The 23,763-nt window shown below is 40.2% G+C and overlaps 1 protein-coding gene across 8 annotated transcripts in view; it reads right to left on the reverse strand.

Annotated features, from left to right (window-relative positions):
* DNAH9 (dynein axonemal heavy chain 9) overlaps positions 1–23,763 on the reverse strand; it is a 322,619-nt gene that overhangs the window by 204,123 nt on the left and 94,733 nt on the right. For all 8 annotated transcript variants that reach the window (XR_005212602.1, XM_037808448.1, XM_037808450.1 and 5 more), the window contains 2 exons: positions 11,826–11,982; positions 5,942–6,046 (listed from right to left, as the gene is read on the reverse strand). Coding sequence is in view for 7 of the 8 variants with exons in the window: in XM_037808448.1 (XP_037664376.1) it covers positions 5,942–6,046; positions 11,826–11,982 (262 nt within the window). In the remaining variant the exon portion in view is untranslated. The remainder of the gene's footprint in view (positions 1–5,941; positions 6,047–11,825; positions 11,983–23,763) is intronic.

Here is a 23,763-nt window from a genome sequence, read left to right on the forward strand (position 1 = left end):
CCTCTTCACGTGGGTACTTAATAAACTTTCTGCCTGAAAAGTCAAACTGGGCCATGCCCTTGAATTCCTTCTCACGGCATGGCCAGGAACCTAGAAACCCAATGCCAGCAACATGACAAACACATACTGGTCTCTCATCAAATACATACATTTTCAGAGTCATTTGTTTGTCTCTGAATATAACCATGTTTGTTATAATTCAGAGACATAAGTTTCCATAAAATAAGAGAAGGTGTTGTTGTCACTCATTTTTTTTAAAAAAACAACAAAAATGGAAAGCTATGTGGAAATGAGTATTCTCATCTCGGGGTGGTTTGTTCACCAGGGGACATTTGCGATGTCTGGAGACATTTTTGGTTGTCACAACTAGAAGCGGGCAGGATGATACTGGCATCTAGTGGGCAGAGGCCAGGGAGGCTGTGGACCCTCCTACAATGCACAGGGTAGTCCCCCACAACCAAGGATTACCCAGCCTAAAACATTAATAGTGCTGAGGCTGAGAAACCCTGATCTAGATTAAATATTTTACCCATGAGGAAACTGACGCCAAGAATATGTGAGTGACTTGTCTCCCATTCCACAGCTTGTCCACCCTGGTTCCCTCTAAATTCTCACGCAAATTCTTGGCCCCACCTCGGATACACTGAATGAGAAATACTGGAGGTGGGGGCCAATAATTGTGTTTTAACAGGTCCTCCTGGTGATTCTGATAACAATGCACTCCAGACTGATTCTTAAATTTCTACTAAAAGCTACTTCTGCCCAGGTGCCCCGCTCATAGATGCATACTGACCTCACAGAGAGCCTGAGGGCTCCCCTCCCTTTGCCCCAACTTCCGTGGAGAAGACTTGTCACTGCAGTTGACTAACCAGGACCAACTGGGCTCAGTTTCGTGGGTCTTAATATAAACCCAAGCTACATGGTCTTCGAAGGATGTTTTCCTTATTTGACTGGCTTCCTCTAGAATTCTTTGTTCTCAAAGTTTGTTGAATATGAGAATACTGTGGGAAGCTTTTTAAAACAACAACAACAAAAAACAAAAACAAACAAAAATCTGATGCCAGGTCCTAACCCAGTCCAAAATCTTTGCAGGTGGAGACTGTGATGATTATTTTTCAGGATTACCCAGACAATCCTAATATGTAGCCACGGCTGAGATTACTGTGCTGGAGAAGAGCTTCTCCAACTTTATTGTGCATTGGAATCACTGGGGGTCTTGAGAAATACAGATTCTATTCCAGCAGATTGGGGTGGGGCCTGAGAGTCAGAATTTCCCCCGAGTTCCCAAGTGGTGCTGATGCTGCTGATCCACAGAGGAACAGAGGGCTGATGGCAACCTCCCGTGCCCGGCACCCCCCACTGCCCACTCTCAGGACACCCGATGGCCAACTAAGTGTCCTTGTCACTGGACCACACTGCCCCATACTGATTTCATGACCCTCCAACCTCCCCCTGTGCTGGTTTGAATCTGTTTTGTATCCCATAAAAAGCCATGTTCTTTTTATGCAATCTTGTGGGGGCAGACCTATTGTGAGTGGGACCTTTTGATTAGATTGTTTCCTTGGAGATGTGACCCACCCAATTGCAGGTGGGACCTTTTGATTAGATTATTTCCATGGAGATGGAACTTGCCCATTTAAGGTCGGTCTTAATTAGTTTATAGCATCCCCTATGAGAGGATAAAAGGTAGAGATATTTTTGAAGAGAGAGACACTTAGAGAGAGAATACCCAGAGCCGACACAGATCCAGATGCTTGGAGAGGCTAAGCTAAGAGATGAAGCCCAGAGTTTGCCCCAGAAAACTGAGAACCCACAGATGAAAGCCACTGGAATCAGAAGCTGAAAGCAACACAACCTGGGAGCAAAGGACCAGCAGGTGCCGGCCAGGTGCCTTCCCGGCTGACAGAGGTGTTCCGAAAGCCATCGGCCTTTTCCTCAGAGAGGGTATCTACCTCTTAGTGCCTTAATTTGGATATTTTCATGGCCTTATAACTGTAAGAAACTCCCTTTATAAAAGCAAATCCATTTCTTGTATATCGCATTTCCGGCAGCTTTAGCAAACCGGAATACCCCCTAACAACTTTCTCTTTCCAGTCTCAATGGCCCTTTTATCACACTGCTCTCATGGACCTTATTTTATGCCTTTTTACATTTCAGATATTTGTATGGGTTTTACTACTAAGAAGATACTAAGATGAGTATATTCCAGGCCAGTACTGATCTCAAATCATCAATCTGTTATCTCACAAGCCGTGTACATGGCTGACTGTGGGGTTCAATTTCTGCCTTGAAATCATAATGCGATTTTCCCCATCATAGACTGAAGTTGGTGCTCATGGAGGGTTCCGTCCCTGTGTCCTTCCTGTCAGGTCTTGCATCGGACACATTCAATGACACATTAAAGCCATACGATCTATCTGCAGGTACACATTTTACGGTCATCATCCACCAGCCCCATGGGGCGTGGATCCTCTCAGCTTGCTCTCTGCACCCTCTACTCTGCCCTTTCACTCTAGGGAAGGAACCCGCTCTGTGGGCCCCTGAGGCCATTCTCTTTGCAAGCCTTTGCCTCCAAATGCCCTGTGTTATTAAAACCCCGTCTGTCTTACTGCACGTTTCACTCTGCAATTGCAGATTTGAGCCTGCTGCCTTCAGGGAGTGCAACCCTCTCATCACTTTTTAATTTTTTAAAAAATATTTCTGTGTTTTTACATTTGAACTTAAGCTCCTCTATAAAGGGTACTATGTTGGAAGCTCTGTTGGCTCCAAGACTCAAGCATTTGTTTGATGCCTTGAGTTTTTGGAACATAGCGGTGGTGGGCTCCCAAGTCCCCGCTAACCCATCTTCTGCTTCTGGCGGCTTCAGTCCCAGCCCAGGACTCCGTCAGGACTTGCAGGGAAGGAAAAGAAGTGGCAGGAATGCCTGGCCAGAGAGCATGGAGGGGGGACAAGCAGCTAGAGGTGCAGGGTGGTCCTGCTTCCACACGTCCCTGGGCCCAGATAATCCAAGGCCTAGGGAGCGGCTTGGAAGATTTACGGCAAGATTCTGAAAAAAGATTAAGTAGTATCTTAAACATTTTAAAAACAGCACACTAATTTCTCTTGGAATTGTCACACTAAGGTTTTTTTTCAAATAGATATTCAATTCTGCTTGAACAATCTTACGGAAATATGAAAATACCCACCTACAAGGACACTGAAACATAATTACTTTGGTAGAAGTTACTGGGAAGAGAACACAGACGGGTGAGGAGTGGAGAGGAGGAGAGGAGGCGGATGAGGGAGAAGAACTGTCAGCAGCTGGTGCAGCTTCTGAACCAATATGCCAGCCTACATTAACGTGTGAATAATTAAGTGCAATTTTCTCCTTGGATGAGGATACGGTTTTAAATGTTTCCAGCCCAGATTTTGCATGGACTGTTGTCACACCACTTTCTTCAGGATGTCTCCTTACTGGTGTGCTCCTAGATGGGGGTGTGAAAGCGTCAGGGAATTCCAGGTTGCACTTACTTCATTTCATTGCAGAAGCAAAAGGGAAGTGATCTTAGAGAACCCATTACTGACATTGTGTTAGGAAAATTCAAAACAAGGCAAAGTCAGTGTCTTTAATGCAGGGCAATGCTGTTGGGCACTGCATCGTCTTTAAAGTTGGTGAGATTTCCTGAGGCCGGTCCAGCTGAGAAGGAGTGAGGGTTGTAAAGGAGACTGGGAAGAACCAGGGTGAGAGCTTCTCTTTCCCTGCCCCCATGTACTCACCCATCTATTTCCCTTCAACCCATTTCCTTCAGTGCTCAGATAACAATAGTCATCACCATCCACCACCATAACCATCATCATCACCATCACTACCATCACGATCATCATCGTATCCTTATCATCACATCATCACCTTCTCCATCATCACCACCATCATTTTCACCATCATCACTATCACCATCACCAGCACATCATCATCACGCTCATACTCATCACCACCCCATCATCATCACCATCATCATCATCATCATCATCATCATCATCACAACAGACTAACATTTATTGAGTGCTTACTACCTGCAAGGCTTTGGTTTTCAATGCTTTACACACATAACCTGATTTAATATTTATTATACCCCATCAGGTAGGTACTATTATTAACCCCTTTTACATATGTGGAAATTGAGACATGGACTTGCCCAAGGTCACACAGCTAGTAACTAGAAGAACCTACGCTCTAACCACTCCCCCATCTCCTTGTCTAGTTAACCCCACTCTCTAAGAATCTCTTTCTTTTTTTAATCCCAATTACATAAGGAATTTGCTTACATAATCTATGGAGCCCAAACAGGGTCTATGCTAATCCTGATACAGCTCTCTCCTATGACCCATCTGCTCTTCCACTGGACTCCTTGGAGGGACACACCAAGACGGCCCTTTGGTGGCCTTCTAGCACTGAGCACTGCACTAGGATGCCCATAGGTGGAACTACTCAGATGAATGGCCCTGGACTTCTGTGAGGACAGCACAGCAGCAGGAGCTGCAACCTGGCTGGCCAGAACAGGGAATGCTGGCCTGGCCCTCCAAATTCTGTGGCAAGCAACCAGAGGGCCCGGGGCAAGGCCTGCAGGCTCCAATTCAGGACTTTGCAGCTCCAATCAGGAACGCCTTGAGAGATTCCTGACTTGACTTTCGACCACCAATCTTCCAACTGCTTAGTCCCTCCTTAAAACTGCTGCTAAGCATCAGGGCAACTTTTCTCTTTAGAAATCCTCAGGGGTTCCCTGTCCACTACTGAAGAAAGTCCAAATACATCATGGCATTCAAGTCTGTCTACTAATTGGCTGAAACCTGCCTCTTTAGCCTTTCTCTCCCTTAGCATTTCTCCCCCTTAAACACCAGGTCTGAACCTGGACAATGTGGGCATGCTGGATTCAAATCCTAATGTTGCCACTTGCCAGCAGTGTGCCCTTGGGCAAATTAGTTTTCTTTTCTGATCTTCAGTTTCTCTCTACATAAATGGGGATAATAGTGGGTCCCAGGGATGGTGTGGAAATATCAGAGGTGAGATATGAACAGCACCTGGTACAGAAAGGACTGTCAACAAAGTTTGTTCACTTTTCCCTTACCCCTGTGTTGCTTCCATCATCTGTGAGATCCTTGCCCAAATTCAAATCTTCTCCAGCCTTTTAAGGCCTGGTTTCAACATAATACATTGGGAAGTCTTGTCTCATATTATGAGTCAGAATATAGAGTACCTCCACAACTTTGAGGTGTGCTCATGTTTGTCTCAAGAACTTGAGTTTTTGAGGTTAGGGACCATGTCCTATTCAACTTGGGACCCCTTCAACCCAGCCTTCAGCATAGTGCTTGCTATGCTGTAGGTGTTCAATAAATGCTTTCTGGATGATTTGAAAGACGTGTGGCATGCTTATGTAAAATCTGACAAAAATGACTACATTCATCAATAGTCATGCTCTAATCCTAATTTATATATATAACTGAGTGAATTAAGCTGAGAGAGCTGAAGCAACTTGCCCAGAATCTCAGTTAGGAAATGAAAGAGCTGAAATTTAAGCTCTGGTCTGACTATTTCCAGAGTCTGTGTGCTTTCCAAGGAGCTGGGTGCTGCCACCTTACTTGATCCTTTCTACACCTTTTGCAGCAGGGAGGACAGATATTCTTTACTCCCATTTTACCAGGAAGGAAATGGAGTCCCATAGTTAGTAAAGTCCCAGAGCCTTGGTGATGTGGCTGCTGTAGGGGATCTGCAGGATACCCGTATTTGAGGAGAGTCTCCACCTGGGCCTGGTTTTAGAAAAGTGGACGAAAGGACAGGAAATGATAAGGGCGAAAGGGGAAAGGGAAGTGGGCGCCAAGGAGACATTGAAAAGCAGAGGGTGTAGACTTCCACAGGGCTGGGCATGAACACCAGGAACCTCCCACCAGTTTCCAGCCCCCATACCTGCACTGCCACCACTGACAAGACCTCCACGGAGATCCTATTAAACTCATCAAAACAGCCCCAGGCGCCAGTCTGAGCGAGGCCTTTGTAGATGTTGCCGCAAGACTGCAATGAAAGAGAAGAAGAAGATTAAATTACCCACAGCAATGGGCTTATCGACACATTTCTAATTCATTTTCCATCTTCTTTATTATGGATACCTCCAGTCCCCTAAAGACCACTGGTCAGAAACTCGTATTAAAATTTCAAGAACAATTAAATTTTTGACGGCTATGGAGTACCAACATAGGGCACAGGATCAAACAGAACCTTTTCAAGACACTGGGACTAAAATCCTTTTAAAATGTCATCAGCGTTGCATTACTGTTGATTCTGTAGCTTTCAAAATCCCAGGAAATGAATAAAAGATGAAATTCTTTTGCACCATACAGACAGAAGGCCTTCCATTCAGCTTTGCGCATGTGCTGATGGAAAAGTTTATGCCTGTGTCTTTAAACCCGTGCCCAAATACCCAGGTTTCCCAGGCTGACATGGAGCTGCAGCTGGGGGCAGAGGGTGACACTGTGTATAGAAAATAAAGTCCAGGTAAATCTTTTCAAATGAGGGCAAGGAAAGAATTTCAGAGGGAAGAAAGTATTTCTGCCCTTTGAAATAAAAACCATTCTGGGCATTCAATGTGAACTAGTAAACCATGGAGCAATATAAAGGAATGAGTTAATGGGAGATGCTCTCAAAACCATTGGCAAGAAGATATCATTAAAATGCTGGGAAAATCTGCAAATAATGGAAAAGTCCTCTTCATCCATTCCCTGGGTACTTTTGACCATCAGTTCTGTGCACAGCATGACACTGATATAGGGGGCTCATTCCCTCATAGAACTTTTTAGTTGGGTTGTAGGGGCAAGGCATACAAATAAAACAGGTAAAATGCTTCATCAGTGGTGGTTTCAATGGATAACATAGATCACAAATGTTATGGAGTTCCTAGAGGAGTGGATCACTGTGTTCTATATCAATCAACTTTGCCAAATAGGTGAATTTCAGATGGTACTACAACTCCAAGTACTTCTCATGAGCACCAGACCTGAAAGATGCTCTTTGAAGAAAGGGTTTTGTAGTAAAGCAAGTTTGGGAAACATTGACATTCCATAACCTACTTTTGGAAATTTGGGAAGTATATTAGTATTTTAAGCATCCTGAGAAGTCCTGTAACAAATAAATTAGTTTGGCTTTGTTATATGGCTAGGATTTTTTTTTCTCCTCATATAACCCCTGGTTTTCTCAGAAGACACACGAGCAAACACTGGTGCAGTGGAAAGAACAAAAGACTAGAAGTCAGAAGTTCTGGGATTCAGATATCTCACAGAACAACATGCTTCCGAACACACATTGGGAAATGTGGGACTAAAGGCCTGTAGACTCCATGTAGGAAGGAAGGAAGGGAAAAGGCATTCCAAGGTGAGGAAGGATTGTGGACAAAGGATGAGCAAAATCATGGTATATTCAGAGAAACATAAAGTAACATTTTGGTTGGAAAGTTGAATTACTAAAGAAGGTCCTGGTCATAAAAAGCCTTGAATGACCATAAGGGCTGTTTAGAAGTTTGTAGAAGGGGAGAAAATGATCAGTACAATGTTTTAGGAGAATCAGCCTAACAACCATATAGGTTAGGTTGGATGTGGAAAAGACTTTAAAAAGAGAGAGAAGAATAAACCCTACTTTTTATAAAGCTTCTTGAATTAACTGATTACTCTACTCATTGAACAGATGCTTATTGAGCATGTTTGATGTGCCAAGGATTGTTCTAGGTTACAAGAAATCAGCTGTGAACAAAGGAGCTTACATTCTAGTGTGGAAAACAGATAATAAACAGAAAAATAAGAAAATATCAGATAGTGGTAAGTCCTTTGTGGAGTTTCAAAATAAAGGTGATGCGGCTGTTTCAGATTGGGTAGTCAAGGCCAGTCACGCTGAGGAGTTGACACAAGTTGTAGGCATCGTGTTTGTGTACTTCACATTATTCCATTTAGTTCTTTAAATAATCCTACAGATGGCTGTTATTACATGCATGAGGAATATACAATATATATCTAATATATATTCAACCTGTCAAAAGTCATAAATAGTGAAAGTTCAGGGGTCAAATGTCAAAATCCATGCTTTTCCATGTTCATAGGGGCTTTGAAACATTTTTAAAACTGTGGACCTCTTTTATCAAATGGAAACTCAATATATAAAACAGAAAAGTAGAGTTTCCAAGGGTGGATGCTTGTCATCCCCACACTTTTCCTCCACAAGGACCTGTAGCAGAACCCCAGGACTTCACATTGCTCCATTTATTATGTGCCCCCAGCCCCTTCTCATGGTGCTATTAGTTGGGCTGCAGTGCAGCCTTGCCAGGAAATACTGGGTTTCTGGACTAGGAAAAGAGAACTGAGAATAAGGTCAAAGGCCTGGAAATAAGAGGCATGAAGACTTAACATTGGTAACTGATTGGAATTAGGGAAGGAAGGACACAGTAAGGATGTCTTCAGATCCCAATCCTGAACCACAGGGAAAATATTATTATTGATGGGAATGAAAAATCAGGCAGGGAGAAAGAAGTCAGATGGCACTGCCAGACAATAAGAGGGAAGGGCATCTAAATAGAGAGAAAGGACTAGAACTTGGGTGAGGCTGGGAAATAGATTTGGGAGTCATCTGTGTACAGGTAAAACTTGAAATGATCAAAGAGGATCATCAAATAAGATTGAGAGAGCAAGGTCAGAGAATTAGGAGAACTGGGGAAGTATAATGTTCCAGAAGCTAAGAGAGTAGGGAGTCTCGAGAAAAAGTAGTGTTCTATAATGTCAATGCAACAAAGAAGTAAAAGAGAATTCCAAATCTTTTCAGGTTCAAAACCATTTGATGTTTCAGCAACAGCCTCTCCGAGCTGAGGTCAAGGGAGAAAGTATCATTGTTATAAAGAATGTCTCAGCACTAAAACTGCAACCGTTTCCAGAAAAAGCAACTGGTTTTATGGGTTTTCCAAGCCACACCGACAGAGTAAAGCAATAACTTCCCTATTTCCTCAAGCTTCACATTGTTCTTGTATTCCACCACATCCATCTCCAATCCTCATGGAGCTAAACGGCATGAGACCCTCTTAAGAGAATTCCAGAGGCAGAGGGAATCCTGAGGGTCCCTGACTCCAGTCTAAACTCTCCTCTTAAACTCCTTTCTCCGCTTCACCACTCACCTCCCCCTATATTCTCTTGGTATCATTTGCCTTTTTCAAAAAATCAAGCCTCTCATTTTTCCCTTTCCATTTCTACCACCCCCTCATCTGTTTCCTCACCATCCCCATCCCCTCAGGTTTGAGTGACTGCAATGCTCTCATGTAAAAGTTTTCCTCATTCTGATCTCTTCCTGTTTCAATTCATGCTGCATCTGGTTGCCCAGGGAATCTTCCTTAAGTACTATATTTATCTTGCTCCTATTTTTATTCTGAAACCTGCAGGGACTTCCTGCAGCCTGTCAATTGAGTGGCTTTTGGTCCCTCCCTTATTCAATCTGTCCTTGTCCATCTTTGATTGTTCCCAACCCCTTGGGTAGCTTGGCCAGTATTTTCATTGTTCCTTGTTTATCTCTAGCTTTTTTTTCTGGAGAAACAGAGACAGAATTTGTTACTGTGAGTATCATGAATGACACATCAAAAGTGACACCTGGTGAAGTGCACACAGCTCTTCCTGACCTCCACTCCATTCCTCTCCTTGTCCCAACCAGGCCCTAGGAGGAGAGCTGAGGGGTGAAGTCAAAATGGGAGCAGGGGAAGGATATCTACTGTACTTAGAACTTGGTCATGTCTTTAAAGCAGGCATTTGAATGGGTTAGACTGTGTTAAAATGCCATGTGCCCTGTCTGGCACTCATCCAAACTTAAACAACTTCAGGGCTCTTGTGGCTTTCCACCAATTCTGGAATGTTCTGTTGATCACACATTAACACTCAGGGTTATGCTGTCTTATATCTCCCCTAACTATTCCACATGTTTTTCTTATCTTTCCAAACAGACTGCAAGCTCCATGGGGGTTCTATATCTATCTGTCTGTCTATCTGTCTATCTATCTATCATATCTTCCCATGATGCCCAACACATGGTGAGCAATAGCAATACACAATACATTAACTTGATTATTGGAAAAATAAAATATGACTCTGAACAGCTGGACCACAAAGGGGAGAGGAGGTTTACAAGCAGCTTAGTGAGGCGATTTGATGACAAAGGATATTGGGCAGCTAGGAAGGGACCACGTTCCTTTTGGTGTGTTTCACCACACCACTTGACATTGCTCTGATCTGTCTCTGTGTCACATGACTGTAGCTGCCCTCACAGTTCAAACCAACCAAGAATAGATGACTCCTCTCATGCTATAATCTTAGAGCAATTGGTGGAGCCAGGGTTCAGTGATTAGTTTTGAAAGGCCTTGGGGGTAAATGGCCTTAATGATCCTGGCCGTAAGGCCGACTCATCTCTTCTTGTTTGCTATGCTAGGCTTGACTTTGAAGAAATACAGCTGATTTTTTTTCAATTACTATGCCACATCTTACACACCTAAATTAGTGTGTCCCCCAGAATGTTCCCTTTGGGAGACTATAGTTCTTTCAGCAATGCCATCATTGTTCAACTATAGAAGGATCTAGAAACTTAAAATAATCTTTGAGGCTGAGTTTATTTCCGCAAAGGGAATAAAAATCTTTCTTTTATCAGCTTGACTTAAAAAGAAACATTACCTTAATATGCTCATCTATAAACCGACCGGGTTAAAGTTTAGGGGATGTAGACTATGGGGAGGACAACTATTTTGGGTCTAAATCTTCATTTTGTTTGCTTGCTATGAGAAAACATGGCACCACAGGATCCTGCCCCTCTTTGCACAGCAAAATTATATACAAGAGAAATTATAAAGTAATAGAAGATGAATCTCATTCAAAGAGTCCTATATGTGATATCTACAAGAGTTCTCTTGCAATCTCTAAAATTATGTTTAAATTAAATTTGTTTTAACGTCACTGTATCATTTGATTTACAAATATAAATATTTAATGCAATTATTTTATTTTCCACTCTAAATTTATTTACATGCCATGCTGTTTTCAAAAGGGACTTGAGGCAATTTATAAAAACAAATACAATAAAACAATACAAAAATAACAGGAATATGAGGCAATCTGTTATTATACTTTAAAAAAAAAAAAAAAAATCTATTTTCTAGCTAAGACCTGACCTGCTGGGCCTTGTTTCTCTTGCTTTTCTCTATGGCAGAGAACCTGGAATACATTAGTATTCAAAACAATGACGTGTGCCTGATGAACATTTGCCTTGCATTTGTCTTCTGTGACATGTCTTGCTATGAGTAGGGGTTATTATAGTCTGCTTTCTGAGCTCACACTTGCCCTTGTAGAACATTCCGCCCTTGTAGATATTCTAGGGGAAAGTCCAATTTTATAGAAGACTAATATCTTTATATTAGCCACTTAAGAGCCTTTCTGTACTTATGCCAAATAAGAGAATTGAGGACTTTGGATATGCTCAGTTTCTTCATTTTACAGATGATGGAAGAAAGACCCAAACGGTGAAGTAACATATCATTGGTCATAGAGCTCATTGGTGGAATCAGAATCTATGTTCTATGACTCCTTGTCACATCAGTGAAGATTTAGAGGGAGACCAACAAGCTTCGGGGTCAAAGATCCTCAGGTCTACTGTGAAGGAGCAAGCAGAGCACCTCTCCTTGTCTGGGTTCTGGGGTCTTACGGAGGTGGGCCAGGGTGGTGTGGCCCAATACCACCCCTGGTTTGGGATGCCACCTGGCTCCTAGTCCCAAAGATGCATTGCTCTGTACCTTGTAGTCCATCTGCTCTGAGCAGTTGAACACATAGACCATGATGCCCAGTGCTCGGCCCAGGTCCTTGGTGGTCTCCGTCTTGCCTGTGCCTGCAGGTCCTGCTGGAGCCCCACTCATGGTCAGATGCAGAGACTGGGTGAGGGTGATGTAGCACCTGCCAGACATGAGAGGGCACAGGTAATTTTCAAGTGGCCCTGCTGGGTTCCCTGAGACAGAACTGAAGTTCAAGACCATGTGTGGGCAATGGAACAAGAGAGGCCTGATACAGTTTCTGTAAAGGAAAGCCCAGGACCCTCCTGCCCCCACTCCCAATTGTTCCCCATAATGCAGTGGAGAGAACTTTCTAAAAGGCAAATCAGATTATGATGCTCCCGCCCTAAAGATCATCGGTGGCATCTGCTAGGCTCTTCTGGATTTTTCTCATACTTCCTCAAGCTTCATTTATCAGGGCTCCCCTCCCCCAAGTCCTATAGTTTTAAGTCCAGCTGTACAGAATTACTTTCACTTGCCCAAATACCTGCTTGCCCCTCTCTTTCCTCCCCTCACCCCCTTCCAGCCCTCAACTCTTTTAGTCTACCTGGAAGACGTTCATCTTCAATCGTTGCCTGGCTAATGCTCACTAACCACTCAGGGCTCGTATTTAGACATTACTTCATCCCATGTATTTCTGAACCCCTCCACACCAGGTTGAGAAGCAGATGCCCCTTGGCTGAGCTCCTACAGCTTGCTATATTCCACTTTAGCTTTCCATGACATATGTCATAAATATCTTCCATATATATCTTCTTAAGATAAGTGAAGGTGGGGCTATGTCTTATTCAGTGTTTCATCTCCAGAACCTAGCACAGGTCCAGGCACACACAGGCCCTCAACAAATATTCATGAAACAAACAGATGAGTCAATGAATAAATGCATCAAACACTCAATCGAATTAATTCTCCTGTGGCTATTTTCACTAACATTAATAAAACAAACTCAGCTTTAAGGTTGTTTCTTGTACTTTTTAGAAGGAGTTACATTTCCACTTAGTCTCAATTTAAAATATGCCTTTGGGTAACAAGCACAGGAAAAGCTGCTCAACGTCATTGATCATCAGGGAAACACAAATTAAATTCACAATGAGATACCACTACCCACCCATTAGAATGGCTGTAGTAAAAAAGACAAGACAATAAAAGGCATTGGTGAGGATGTGGAAAAATTGGAACCCTCAACATTGCTAGTGGGAATGTAAAATGGTACAGGCACTTTGGAAAATTGTTTGGCTGTTTCTTAAAAAGTTAAGCTTACCAGACAACTCAGCTATTCCCCTCCTAAAAATTTACCCAAGAGAAATAAAAACGTATGTTCACACAAAGACATATCTAGAATGTTCGATGCAGCATTATTCATCATAGCAAAAACCTGGAAACAACTCAAATGCCTAACAATAGCGAATGGATAAACAAAATGCAAGGGAATACTATTCAGCACTAAAAAGGAATGGATGAGTCTCAGATACATTATGCTAAGCTAAAGAAGCCAGATGCAAAAGCTTATTCATTGTATCATTACATTTATATGAAATGTCCAGAAAAGACAAATAGAGGCAGGCAGCAGATCAGTGGTTGCCTAGAACTGGGGTAAGAGTGGGACTGACGGCCAATGAGGTGATGGAACTACTCTAAAACTGGATTGTGATGATGATTGTACAACTCTATCAATTTCCAAATATCACTGAACATTCATAATGGGTGAACTCTAAGGCATGTTCATTATACCTCAATAGAACTGTTAACAAAATTGTACCATTGGCCTAATTTTTTAGCAAGTCAGCACGTAGGCTGTCAACTTAAAGTCTGGGAAGGTTAGGGCTGTCCGAGGGGTGCCTCTGAAATTCTCTTTGTTTCTGTATCCGATGTCTAGAGTTGACCAGAAATTCTGAGTTAACACCTTTCATGCCAAAGGGTAACTGATCTCCACAGGCTCCCTTAAGCTAAGAACTAAACGGTTTTTAAAATACTTGAAGTAAGATCCTTTCTCCTTTAATTAAGTGCAAAATCCCCGTATCTATTTCAGCCTTTCGAAAAGTGAAACCCAGGAAGGCAGTTTCTCCAGGCAGAGAAGAGAGGTGTGTGGAATTAACATTTCATCTCGATTTTTCCTCTGTAATTTAAGTAGACAAAGCCTATCGGGGGACTCAGGTTGCATTTAACCACTGGGCAAGCCTCTTCTGTTGGCCAGAGGGCAATCCTAGGGGTTCTTTTCTCTGGAGCTGCTGGCTTCTCAAGGAATCTGGAAGTCCAGGAGTACAATGCTTTACAAAATAAAATTCTCATAGAAAACTTCAGAATCCCTTGAAAGAACTTGTTTCCACTGTGGAAACTACTATTCTGATTGTTTATCTCTTTTGGAGCATCTCTAGAAGCAACACTTGGGAGAAAAATGCCAAGATAGAATTTTGTTTTCCATAATAATAGAATCCGAAAGCTAGAAGAAATTTCCAAGATCAAATAATCGTATCTCCTTATTTAAAGATGGGAAGACTGAAGTTCAGAAGGGAAAGTGGCCTGTCTAGTGAGTTCTAATAACTAAGGAAGGGCAGTGGGGCTTTAGTGCAGGGTGTGAAAAAAAAATAATAATAAAAAAGAAAGAAAGAAGCAGTATCTCCTTCTGTCACAGGAGGCGTTGTCACCATGCTTCGGTCACCAAACCACAGGATGTCCTAGTCCTCTAGGACATGCAAATGTTCTAGGAGTCCCTCTGTGGTCTTATTAGCACCTTCTTCTTTAAACTTTTATGCCAGCAGCTGCAACATGCTCCTGCTTTCCAGAGGGGTCAGCACATCACACTAGAGTGGTTTAAAGCATAGACTTTGGAGTCAGATAGCCCTGCTTTCAAATCTTTCCTGTATTACTAAGCATCTGTCAGATTCAGTAAAGATATTAAACTTTCTTTGTGCCTAAAAGCAAAACAAAACTGCCATTGGGGTCCATCACACAGTATTTCATTGTACAGAGGAACTTAGATAAATTTGCTGTTTTGAAAACAATGGTAACTGAAAACGGTAAGGAATGCTTTCAGACGAGCTCTTGACTGACCAGCCAACCCCAACACGGATATGGATCAACGTGGTTAGGTTGCACACTGGGAACGAAGAAGGTTTAGTGCTGGAAAAGACATCAGAGGTGAGGCAGTCTGACCCTTTAACCTTTCCGGGATCCCTTCCATGTGATGCTCCAAATGTGATCATGCAGCCTTTTCTTTCAGTAAGGTATAGATTACTATTCTAGAAGGCAGCCTCCTCCACCGTAGGCCAGTTCTAATTGTTTGAAAGGCCTTCCTAATACTGATCTAAAACCAGCCTTGTTTTCTTTGGGCAAATGACTTTTATAGGCTTTCTTATCTACCCCACCAGGCTCCTATGAGGATAAGATGAGAAAACAGATTTGAAAGGGCCTTGAAAAGTAGAAAGTCTATTCATTTTCAAGGTATTAAGTGAAACGTGGCTTTTCTTTTTTGATAGTTATTCAACTGAAAGATAAAGGAAATACCAAAGATGCTGTTTCTTGATTTCAGTTATGAATAGCGTGTGGTTATCACAGAAGTGTGGTTTGGACACACTTAGAGTTAGTTGGAATTACAGTTGGTTTTTATTAATTTTCTATAGCCATGTAACAAATTCCCACAAACTTAGTGGCTTAAAACAATACCCATTTACTATCTCACAGTTCTGTAGATAAGAACTCCAGGTGGGTTCTCTGCTTAGGGTTTCACAAGGTCAAAATCAAGGGGTTAGTGGGGCTGGGCTCTTCTCTGGAGGCTCTGGAGGAAGAACTGCTTCCAAGATCATTCAGGTTATTGGTAGAATTTAGTTCTTTGCAGTTGACGGACTGAGGTTGCTATTTCCTTGTTGACTGTTAGCTGGGATCCCCTCAGAAACCAGAAGCCACACTACTGTCCTTGCAATCTTCAATCTTCAAAGCCAGTAATGCCACACTTAATCCTTCTCATGTTTCCAATCTCTCCAACTTCATCCTCTGTCCTCAGCCAGGAGAAAGGTCTTTTTTTAAGGGCTCATGTAATTACATTGGGCTATCATGAATAATCTTGTCTTTTCCATATAACCTAATATGGAAGTCATATTTCATCATATTTACAATTTCCACCCATACTGAAAGGGAAGATGATTATACAAGGAAAAGGATCAAAGGAGGCCATTCTTAGATTACTGCAACCACATGGTTCAACACCCCTACCAAGGAATAAATATGAATACAACTATCTGCCTGAAAGGAGGCCTCTAGTGACATGCCCAGGACTCAATATCATCAACAACTTGAATTAAGAAATAATCAATTATATGGAAGATAAACCAAAATTCTAAATAATTTTATCAGTTAAAAATCATGGACTAGCAGGGGTGTAAATCTCCCTGGCAATGTGGGACACGACTTCTGGGGATGAGTCTGGACCCGGTTTCATAGGATTGAAAAAGTCTTCTTGACCAAAAGGGGGAAGAGAAATGAAATAAAGTTTCAGGGGCTGAGAGATTTCAAATGGAGTTGAGAAGTCATTCTGGAGGTTATTCTTTTGTAATACATAGATACCCCTTTTTAGTTTTTAGTGTATTAGAATAGCTAGAAGGAAAAGCCTGAAACTGTTGAACTGCAGTCCAGTATCCTTTATTCTTGAAGATGATTGTATAGCAGCTTACATGGTGTGACCATGTGATTGTGAAAACCTTGTGGCTCACACTCCCTTTATGCAGTGTATGAACAGAGAAGTAGAAAAATGGGGACAAAAAAGTAATGAATAATAGGGGGAGAGGAGGAGTATGAGATATTTTGGGTGTGCTTTTTTACTTTTTATTTTTATCCTTATTTTAATTTTTTTTTTGGAGTAATGAAAATGTTCTAAAGTTGACTGTGGTGATGAACGCACAACTATATGATGATACCATGAACCACTGATTGTACACTTTGGATGATTACCTAGTATGTGAATATATCTCAATAAAATTGCATTAAAAAATTATGGGCTAGACATAGCAAAGTAAATTTAACAGGGATAAATGCAAAGTAATCTTCCAAGCACTTGCATACATACAAAATAAAGCAGATGTGGTTAGATGATAGTTCACGTGAAAAATACCTAAAGATTTTAATAGATTCCAAGCTTAATATGAGAAACAGCATTATTAGGAGCAGAATATCCTTTGCATCAAACTAGAGCAAATCTGTTACTTTTACATTTTAAATTTAAGTTTTGAAAAATTTCTGTTCTCAGCATATATGCTCCCAATTCTAAGACCTATTCCTTATACTATTTAGTTATGCTATCCTTCGTTATCTTTCTTTTAGCCCACACTAGCTGGTTAATGTCTTTCTCAAAGTGTGACAGAAAGAATGCAACTTCCCATATATGAACTGTCTAACAAAATAACATTATACCTAGTAGCTAAACTTGAGTAGCAAACAACATTCCAATTACGCTCAAATATGATTAGAAGTTCTAGAAGTGATTTAGAAAACCCAAAAGAATCAACAACAAAATACTTGTAATACAGGGCAGTAAATTTGCAGAATAGAAGATAAATACATGCAAAAAAATCAGTTTTTTCTATACATAAGTAAGAAGAAAGTTATAGATACAATGAAGTCGGGCAAATATTTCTTAGATAAAACACTAAAAGCATAGTCCATAAAAGAAAAAAATGGACCTCACGGAAATTCAGAAGTTTTGCACTTCAAAAAGACATCATTAAGAAAATGAAAAGACATGCAATATATTGGGATAAACTATTTGGAAAACATATGCAATAATGGACTTATATCCAGAATATACAAAGAATCCTCAAAATTCAACAAGAAGATGAGTGGACCAATCAAACAATGGACCAAAGATACGAACAGACATTACCCCAAAGAAGATATACTGATGACTAATGAGCACATGAAAAGATGCTCAATGTCATCAATCATTAGGGCAATGCAAATTAAAACCACAAAGAAATGCCGCTCGTGTATTAGAATGACTTTAATAAATAAGACAGACAATAATAAATATTAGTGAGCACATGGAAAAACAGAAACCCTCATACATTGCTGATGAGAACGTAAAATGGTACAGCCATTTTGGAAAACAGTTTGGCATTTTCTCAAAAAGTTAAGCTAGACATATCATAGCAATTCCACTCCTAGAAATAAAAACATATGCCATACAAAGATGTGTACATGAATGTTCATAGCAACATTATTTACAATAGCCCCAAACTGGGAGCAACCTCAATGTCCATCAGCTGGTGAATGGACAGACAAAATATGGTGTATCTATAAAATGGAATATTATTCAAAGTTAAAAAAGGAACAATCTACTGACTTATATCCATCATGGCTGAAACTCAACATTATGCAAAGTTAAAGAAGCCAGACACAAGATACCACATGTCGTATTACTCCATTCATATGAAATGTCAAGAAAAGGCAAATTGATAGAGAAAGTAGATTAGTTGTTGCCCAGGGCTGGAGGTAGGAATAAAGATGAACTGAAAATGAGCATGAAGGATCTTATGGGGAGTATGTAAAAATGTTCTGAAACTGATTTATGGGGATGGTTTTATTACTTGGTAATTTTATCAAAGATAATTGAACTGCACACTTGAAATGAGTGAATTTTATGATATGTAAAATACACCTCAATGAACTTTTTAAAAAAATATATAATGAAAACACAATCCTGTATAGGAACAAAAATAAAAAAAGATCCAGGATTAACAGTAAGAAATGCTCAAAATCTATACAAAGCTACTCATAAACTTTTCTGACATAATTCAAGATTTGAATACTCAGAAATTACCACATATTAAAAAGAAGGACATTCTTTCAAAATTAAGTTGAAGGTATTAAGAGATACTATTCAAAACCCCAGTGGTTTATATTTCGGAATTTATCAAAATGATTAAAGCTCATCTTAATGAATAAACCAGAAGAGCTAAAAAAAAAAAACAACAACAACAAAAACAAACTGAAAATGAAGATATATGATGCAGACCTTTACCCTATAAATTTTATAACTTATGATAAGGCTACAATCCTTAAATGGGGTGGCATAAAGATGGATCCACGAATTGATGGACCAAAATAGAAACCTTTGAGGTAAATTTATAGTCCCAGAACTTTGTGACAGAGAACACCATAAACCAATGAGGAAAAGGACCAATTACTAACAAATGTTGGGTCCACTTATTACTTACAAACAAAAATTTCAAATTCTCTACATGGTAGTTCCTCCACTTTAGCTTTGCCCAGGATTCCACACCTTGCAAAACCATCTCTCCTCTACCCTTTATATTCTGATGAGACCATCAATCATAGTATCTCCTACCCTCCCAGGGGTGGGCACAAAGCGCAGGCTGGGCAAAGTGTTCACTCTCATTGGTTCAGGGATGGGCACATGATCCTAACAGGACCAATCAGAGTCTCTTCAGGACCTGCTCTATGGTGCTATGAAAGAGAGGTCTCTGGTCTTTCTGGATCAGGAGTTAAAATGGTGTGGGCAAGGAGACACCTCTCCAGGAATACAAAGAAAACCAATGCAAGAAAGAAGTCAACACCCAGAGAAAAGCAGAGCCCTAATACGAGCCCAAGTCCTGATATCTCCCTGTTGAGGCCACTGTAGCAAGGTGGACCATATCCTTTGTGTGTGATAAAATTAGTCCTCTTTTAAGTTTGTTAAGTGTCGTTAGCTAAGTTGATTTCTGTCACTTTTACCCAAAAATGTTTTGATAAAAACATTCACTTTACTCAATAGGCCTATAGCCAAAATGTTTCCCAAAGAATTAAAAAGGTAAAGGTAAAAAGTTGAATGAATAAACTAGAATAAAATGTAAAAGTGAATATTAAACTGACCTTTAAATGGGCATAAAAATAGGCATAAAAACAATAAACCATAACTGTGACCCATGATATTCTTTGAAATTTGCTAACTACTTGTTAAACCGTACTTTGAAAGATACCACTGTTATGTATACATGTTAAAATTCATAATAAAAAGTGCTTTAAAAAAACAATAAAGCATATAAACAGTAAAAGAATAACACATAGACAGTAACAAATAATTCAAAGGAAAAGAAAAGCAAATAGCCAAAACACATATAAAAATGCTCAAGCTTGTGAATAAATAAGGATATTCAAATGCAAATGACATATGATTTTGACTTATGAAATTCATAATATTTTTAAAGATGAAGGTGTTGTGAGATGACATTCTCATAAACTGATAATAAGAATAGGGACACCTTTCAAGAACAATTTGAAAGTACGTATTATCTAGTTATCTTACTTCTTGGAATCCATCTTGGGGTAATAATATGAAATATAGTCAAGAATTTTTTTATAAGCAAGTTCATGGCAGCTTTATTTTTAATAGGAAAAGCTTAGATATAACTTAAATATTCCATAATCTAACAATTTAAATAAATTATGGGATACTTGTAAAGAGATTATACTTCAGCTATTAAAATGTTTTAGAAGAATATTTAGAGAATACATACAAGATTATAATAAGATGACTAAAACAATCTATGATATTTTATATATAGCATATGAACTCAATTTCATTAAAAATCAACAAATAGAGGGAAATAACACTAAATAATAACAATGACTATCTCTAGGTGACTTTTCTATTCTTTTTTACAGATTATAAATTTTCCCAATCTTCTGTAATAAAAATGGAGAAAATCTTAAAAGAATGTGAGTTTTGCCAGTTTTGTCCTTGTCTAGTAACTCACCTTCAAAGCCTCTTGCATCACTTATAACTCACCTACTTGCAGCAGTTCCTGATAAATTAAGAGGTACTCAAAATTGATAAGCAGTTGATTAAAACTGTATGTAACAAGCGCAGGGCAGACAGGGGCATTTTGCATGTGAAGGGGAGGGAAGGGTAGGAATGGGGGAGATTGTCCAAAGGTTAAAAAATGACTCATGCATATTGCTTTTGCTCAGCCTGAGAGGGCATTTCCATTTAGTTCTTCAACTGAGAGTTGCGTCAAACTCTTGCGACAATGTCCGAGCCATTGCATCTACTTGTGTATTCAAGTCCCATCCAGGCAGTGGGAAATTCCAAAGAAATAGGCACAATCAGTCAGATGTACTGTATTACGGGTGTGCTTTTAATGAATGTGCAAAGGTTGTACAGATCAATTGTCCATTTGATTAATTCCTCTGGCGGGAGAGAATTAAATGTACTTAGGCTACACATCAGCAAAGGCTGAATGCTCTTTAAAATGTGATTTTCAGTGTTGAGGCCAATATTTTCTGGCAAAACATTTCTTGAGATAATAATGGAAGTCAATGGGAAAATGGAATTTGCCATATAAATATTCAAGTGCCTAATATTTTGTCAGAGAAGCATCTAATGTACAAAACAAGGTCAAGGTCTATATAGTATCTGCCATTTTTTTGCAGCAAATCTTCAAGTTCTTATTTGCATCATTTCACAGAAGAGGCTATGAATCCCCATTTTAGACATAATTCACTGTCTAAACTTTACCCTCTATCTCTATCAGGCATTCAGCATCAGTGTGCTAGAGACCTCTAGATTCAGAAGAGGTAGTTATCTTCTTCAACTCCTGGACAGGTGTGAAGACCCAGGAAAAAAAAAAACATCTTGTTCTTTGTATCGGGTGGAATGACAATGACTGATATGTCAGTGGCAAGGAAGGAAATACTCTAAACAGTACAGGGTAGAAGGATACAAATCCAGAGTCTCAGAAATCATTACATTGTATTCACTCAAAGAGTATTTCTTGAATTAGGTTATGTACCAGACATGATGCTGGCCTTAGGGGTAGAGAGATGAGCAAATCAAAGTCAATGTTCTCATGGAACTTACAGTCTAGAGTGGGAGATAGAGAGTAATTAAATCACTCAAATATATAATAGTTTCATTGTTCTGTTCCAAATGATATAAATTCCCAAACTATTAGCTCATACTCCAAGGCAGGCAGAAAACCTCAAGCAAAAAGGAATAGCACTTCAGAGCTCCCCCTGCTTATGGTGGATGTTTTGCCAAGAATCGTCCTAAAGACAAAGACACATGCGTGGTATCTTTATATATGAACGATGCTTGAAGTAGGAATAGTCTTCCTTTAACCCACGTTGATGAGCCCCTCTACTTCACTGATCTTAAGTAAAACCCTAAAGTCTCTGAAACTTCCAGGGTTGCTGCTGCCTTTACTGTCCCAGCTGCTGAGAGATCTGCATCTTCCTCTGAGAAGGTGTTACCTGCCTTTTGTCTCAAGATGGACAAAGGGAGGAGAGTGGGTTCAGCTAAGAGTAAAGGACAGAGTAGCCCCTCTTCCTCCTTGGGAGCCAAGGCCCAGAGTTCTGGGTGGATCTCTTCTCTGAGTTGACCTCCCCTTCTTCTTTTTTTTTTTTTTTTTAAATTAAATTCAGTTTTATTGAGATACATTCACATACCATACAGTCATCCACGGTGTACAATCCACAGCATCATCATATAGTTATTCCATCATCACCCCAATCCATTTTTTTTATTAAATTCAGTTTTATTGCAATACATTCACACACCATACAATCATCCATGATATACAACCCACTGTCCACGGTATGATAACATAGTTATGCGTTCATCACCACAATCTATCTCTGAACATTTTCCTTACATCAGAAAGAACCAGAACAAGAATAAAACATAAAAGTGAAAAAAGAACACCCAAATCATCCCCCCATCCCACCCCGTTTGTCCTTTAGTTTTTATCCCCATTCCTCCACTCATCCATACACTAGATAAAGGGGGTGTGATCCACAAGGTCTTCACAATCACACTGTCACCCCTTGTAATCTACATTATTACATAATTGTCTTCAGGAGTCCAGACTGCTGGGTTGGAGTTTGGTAGTTTCAGGTATTTACTTCTAGCTATTCCAATACATTAAAGCCTGAGAGGTGTTATCTATATAGTGCATAAGAATGTCCACCAGAGTGACCTCTCGACTCCATTTGGAATCTCTCAGCCACTGAAACTATTTTGTCTCATTTTGCATCCCCCTTTTGGTCAAGAAGATACTCTCAGTCCCACGATGCCGGGTCCACATTCATCCCTGCACCCCAATCCATTTTTGAACATTTTCCTTACATCAGAAAGAATGAGAATAAGAACAAAAAATAAAAGTAAAAAAGAACACCCAAATCATCTCCCCCATCTTAACCTATTTTTTCATTTAGTTTTTGTTCCCATTTTTCTACTCATCCCTCCACAGACTAGATAAAGGGAGTGCGATCCACAAGGTTTTCACAATCACACTGACACCCCTTGTAATCTACATCGTTATACAATCGTCTTCAAGAGTCCAGGCTACTGGGTTGGAGTTTGATAATTTCAGGTATTTACTTCTAGCTATTCCAACACATTAAAACCTAAAAAGTGTTATCTATATAGTGCGTAAGAATGTCCGCCAGAGTGACCTCTCGACTCCACTTGAAATCTCTCAGCCACTGAAACTTTGACCTCCCCTTCTTGATTCTGTTCTCATGAACTGGGTCTTCAATATTCAACAATCACTTATTCATTCAATAAATATCAATTCAACACTTCCTTAGTGCTGGTGACGTAGCAACAAGCAAGACAAAGTCCCTGACAGCCACAAGCTTACATTCTGAAGGGGCATGCAGACAAAAAGCAAGCAAGGTCATTTCAGAACGTGGTAAATATTAGGGAGGAGATGAACGGGGTGATACATCAGGGCTACCTATGTATGCGTGTATGAGGCAAGGGAGGTTATCTTCTAGAAAGAGTGATCAGGGAAGGTCTCTCAAAACTGAGAGTAGAACTAATGGATGAGAAGGTGTCAGAGCAAAGATCCTAGAGAAGGGCGATTCAGGCAGAGGAAACACACTGGAAAGGAATGACCTTCAAGTGACCAAGGAA

This window comes from Choloepus didactylus, chromosome 18 (assembly GCF_015220235.1).
Source record: "Choloepus didactylus isolate mChoDid1 chromosome 18, mChoDid1.pri, whole genome shotgun sequence".
In the NCBI taxonomy this organism is placed as follows: Eukaryota; Metazoa; Chordata; class Mammalia; order Pilosa; family Megalonychidae; genus Choloepus; species Choloepus didactylus.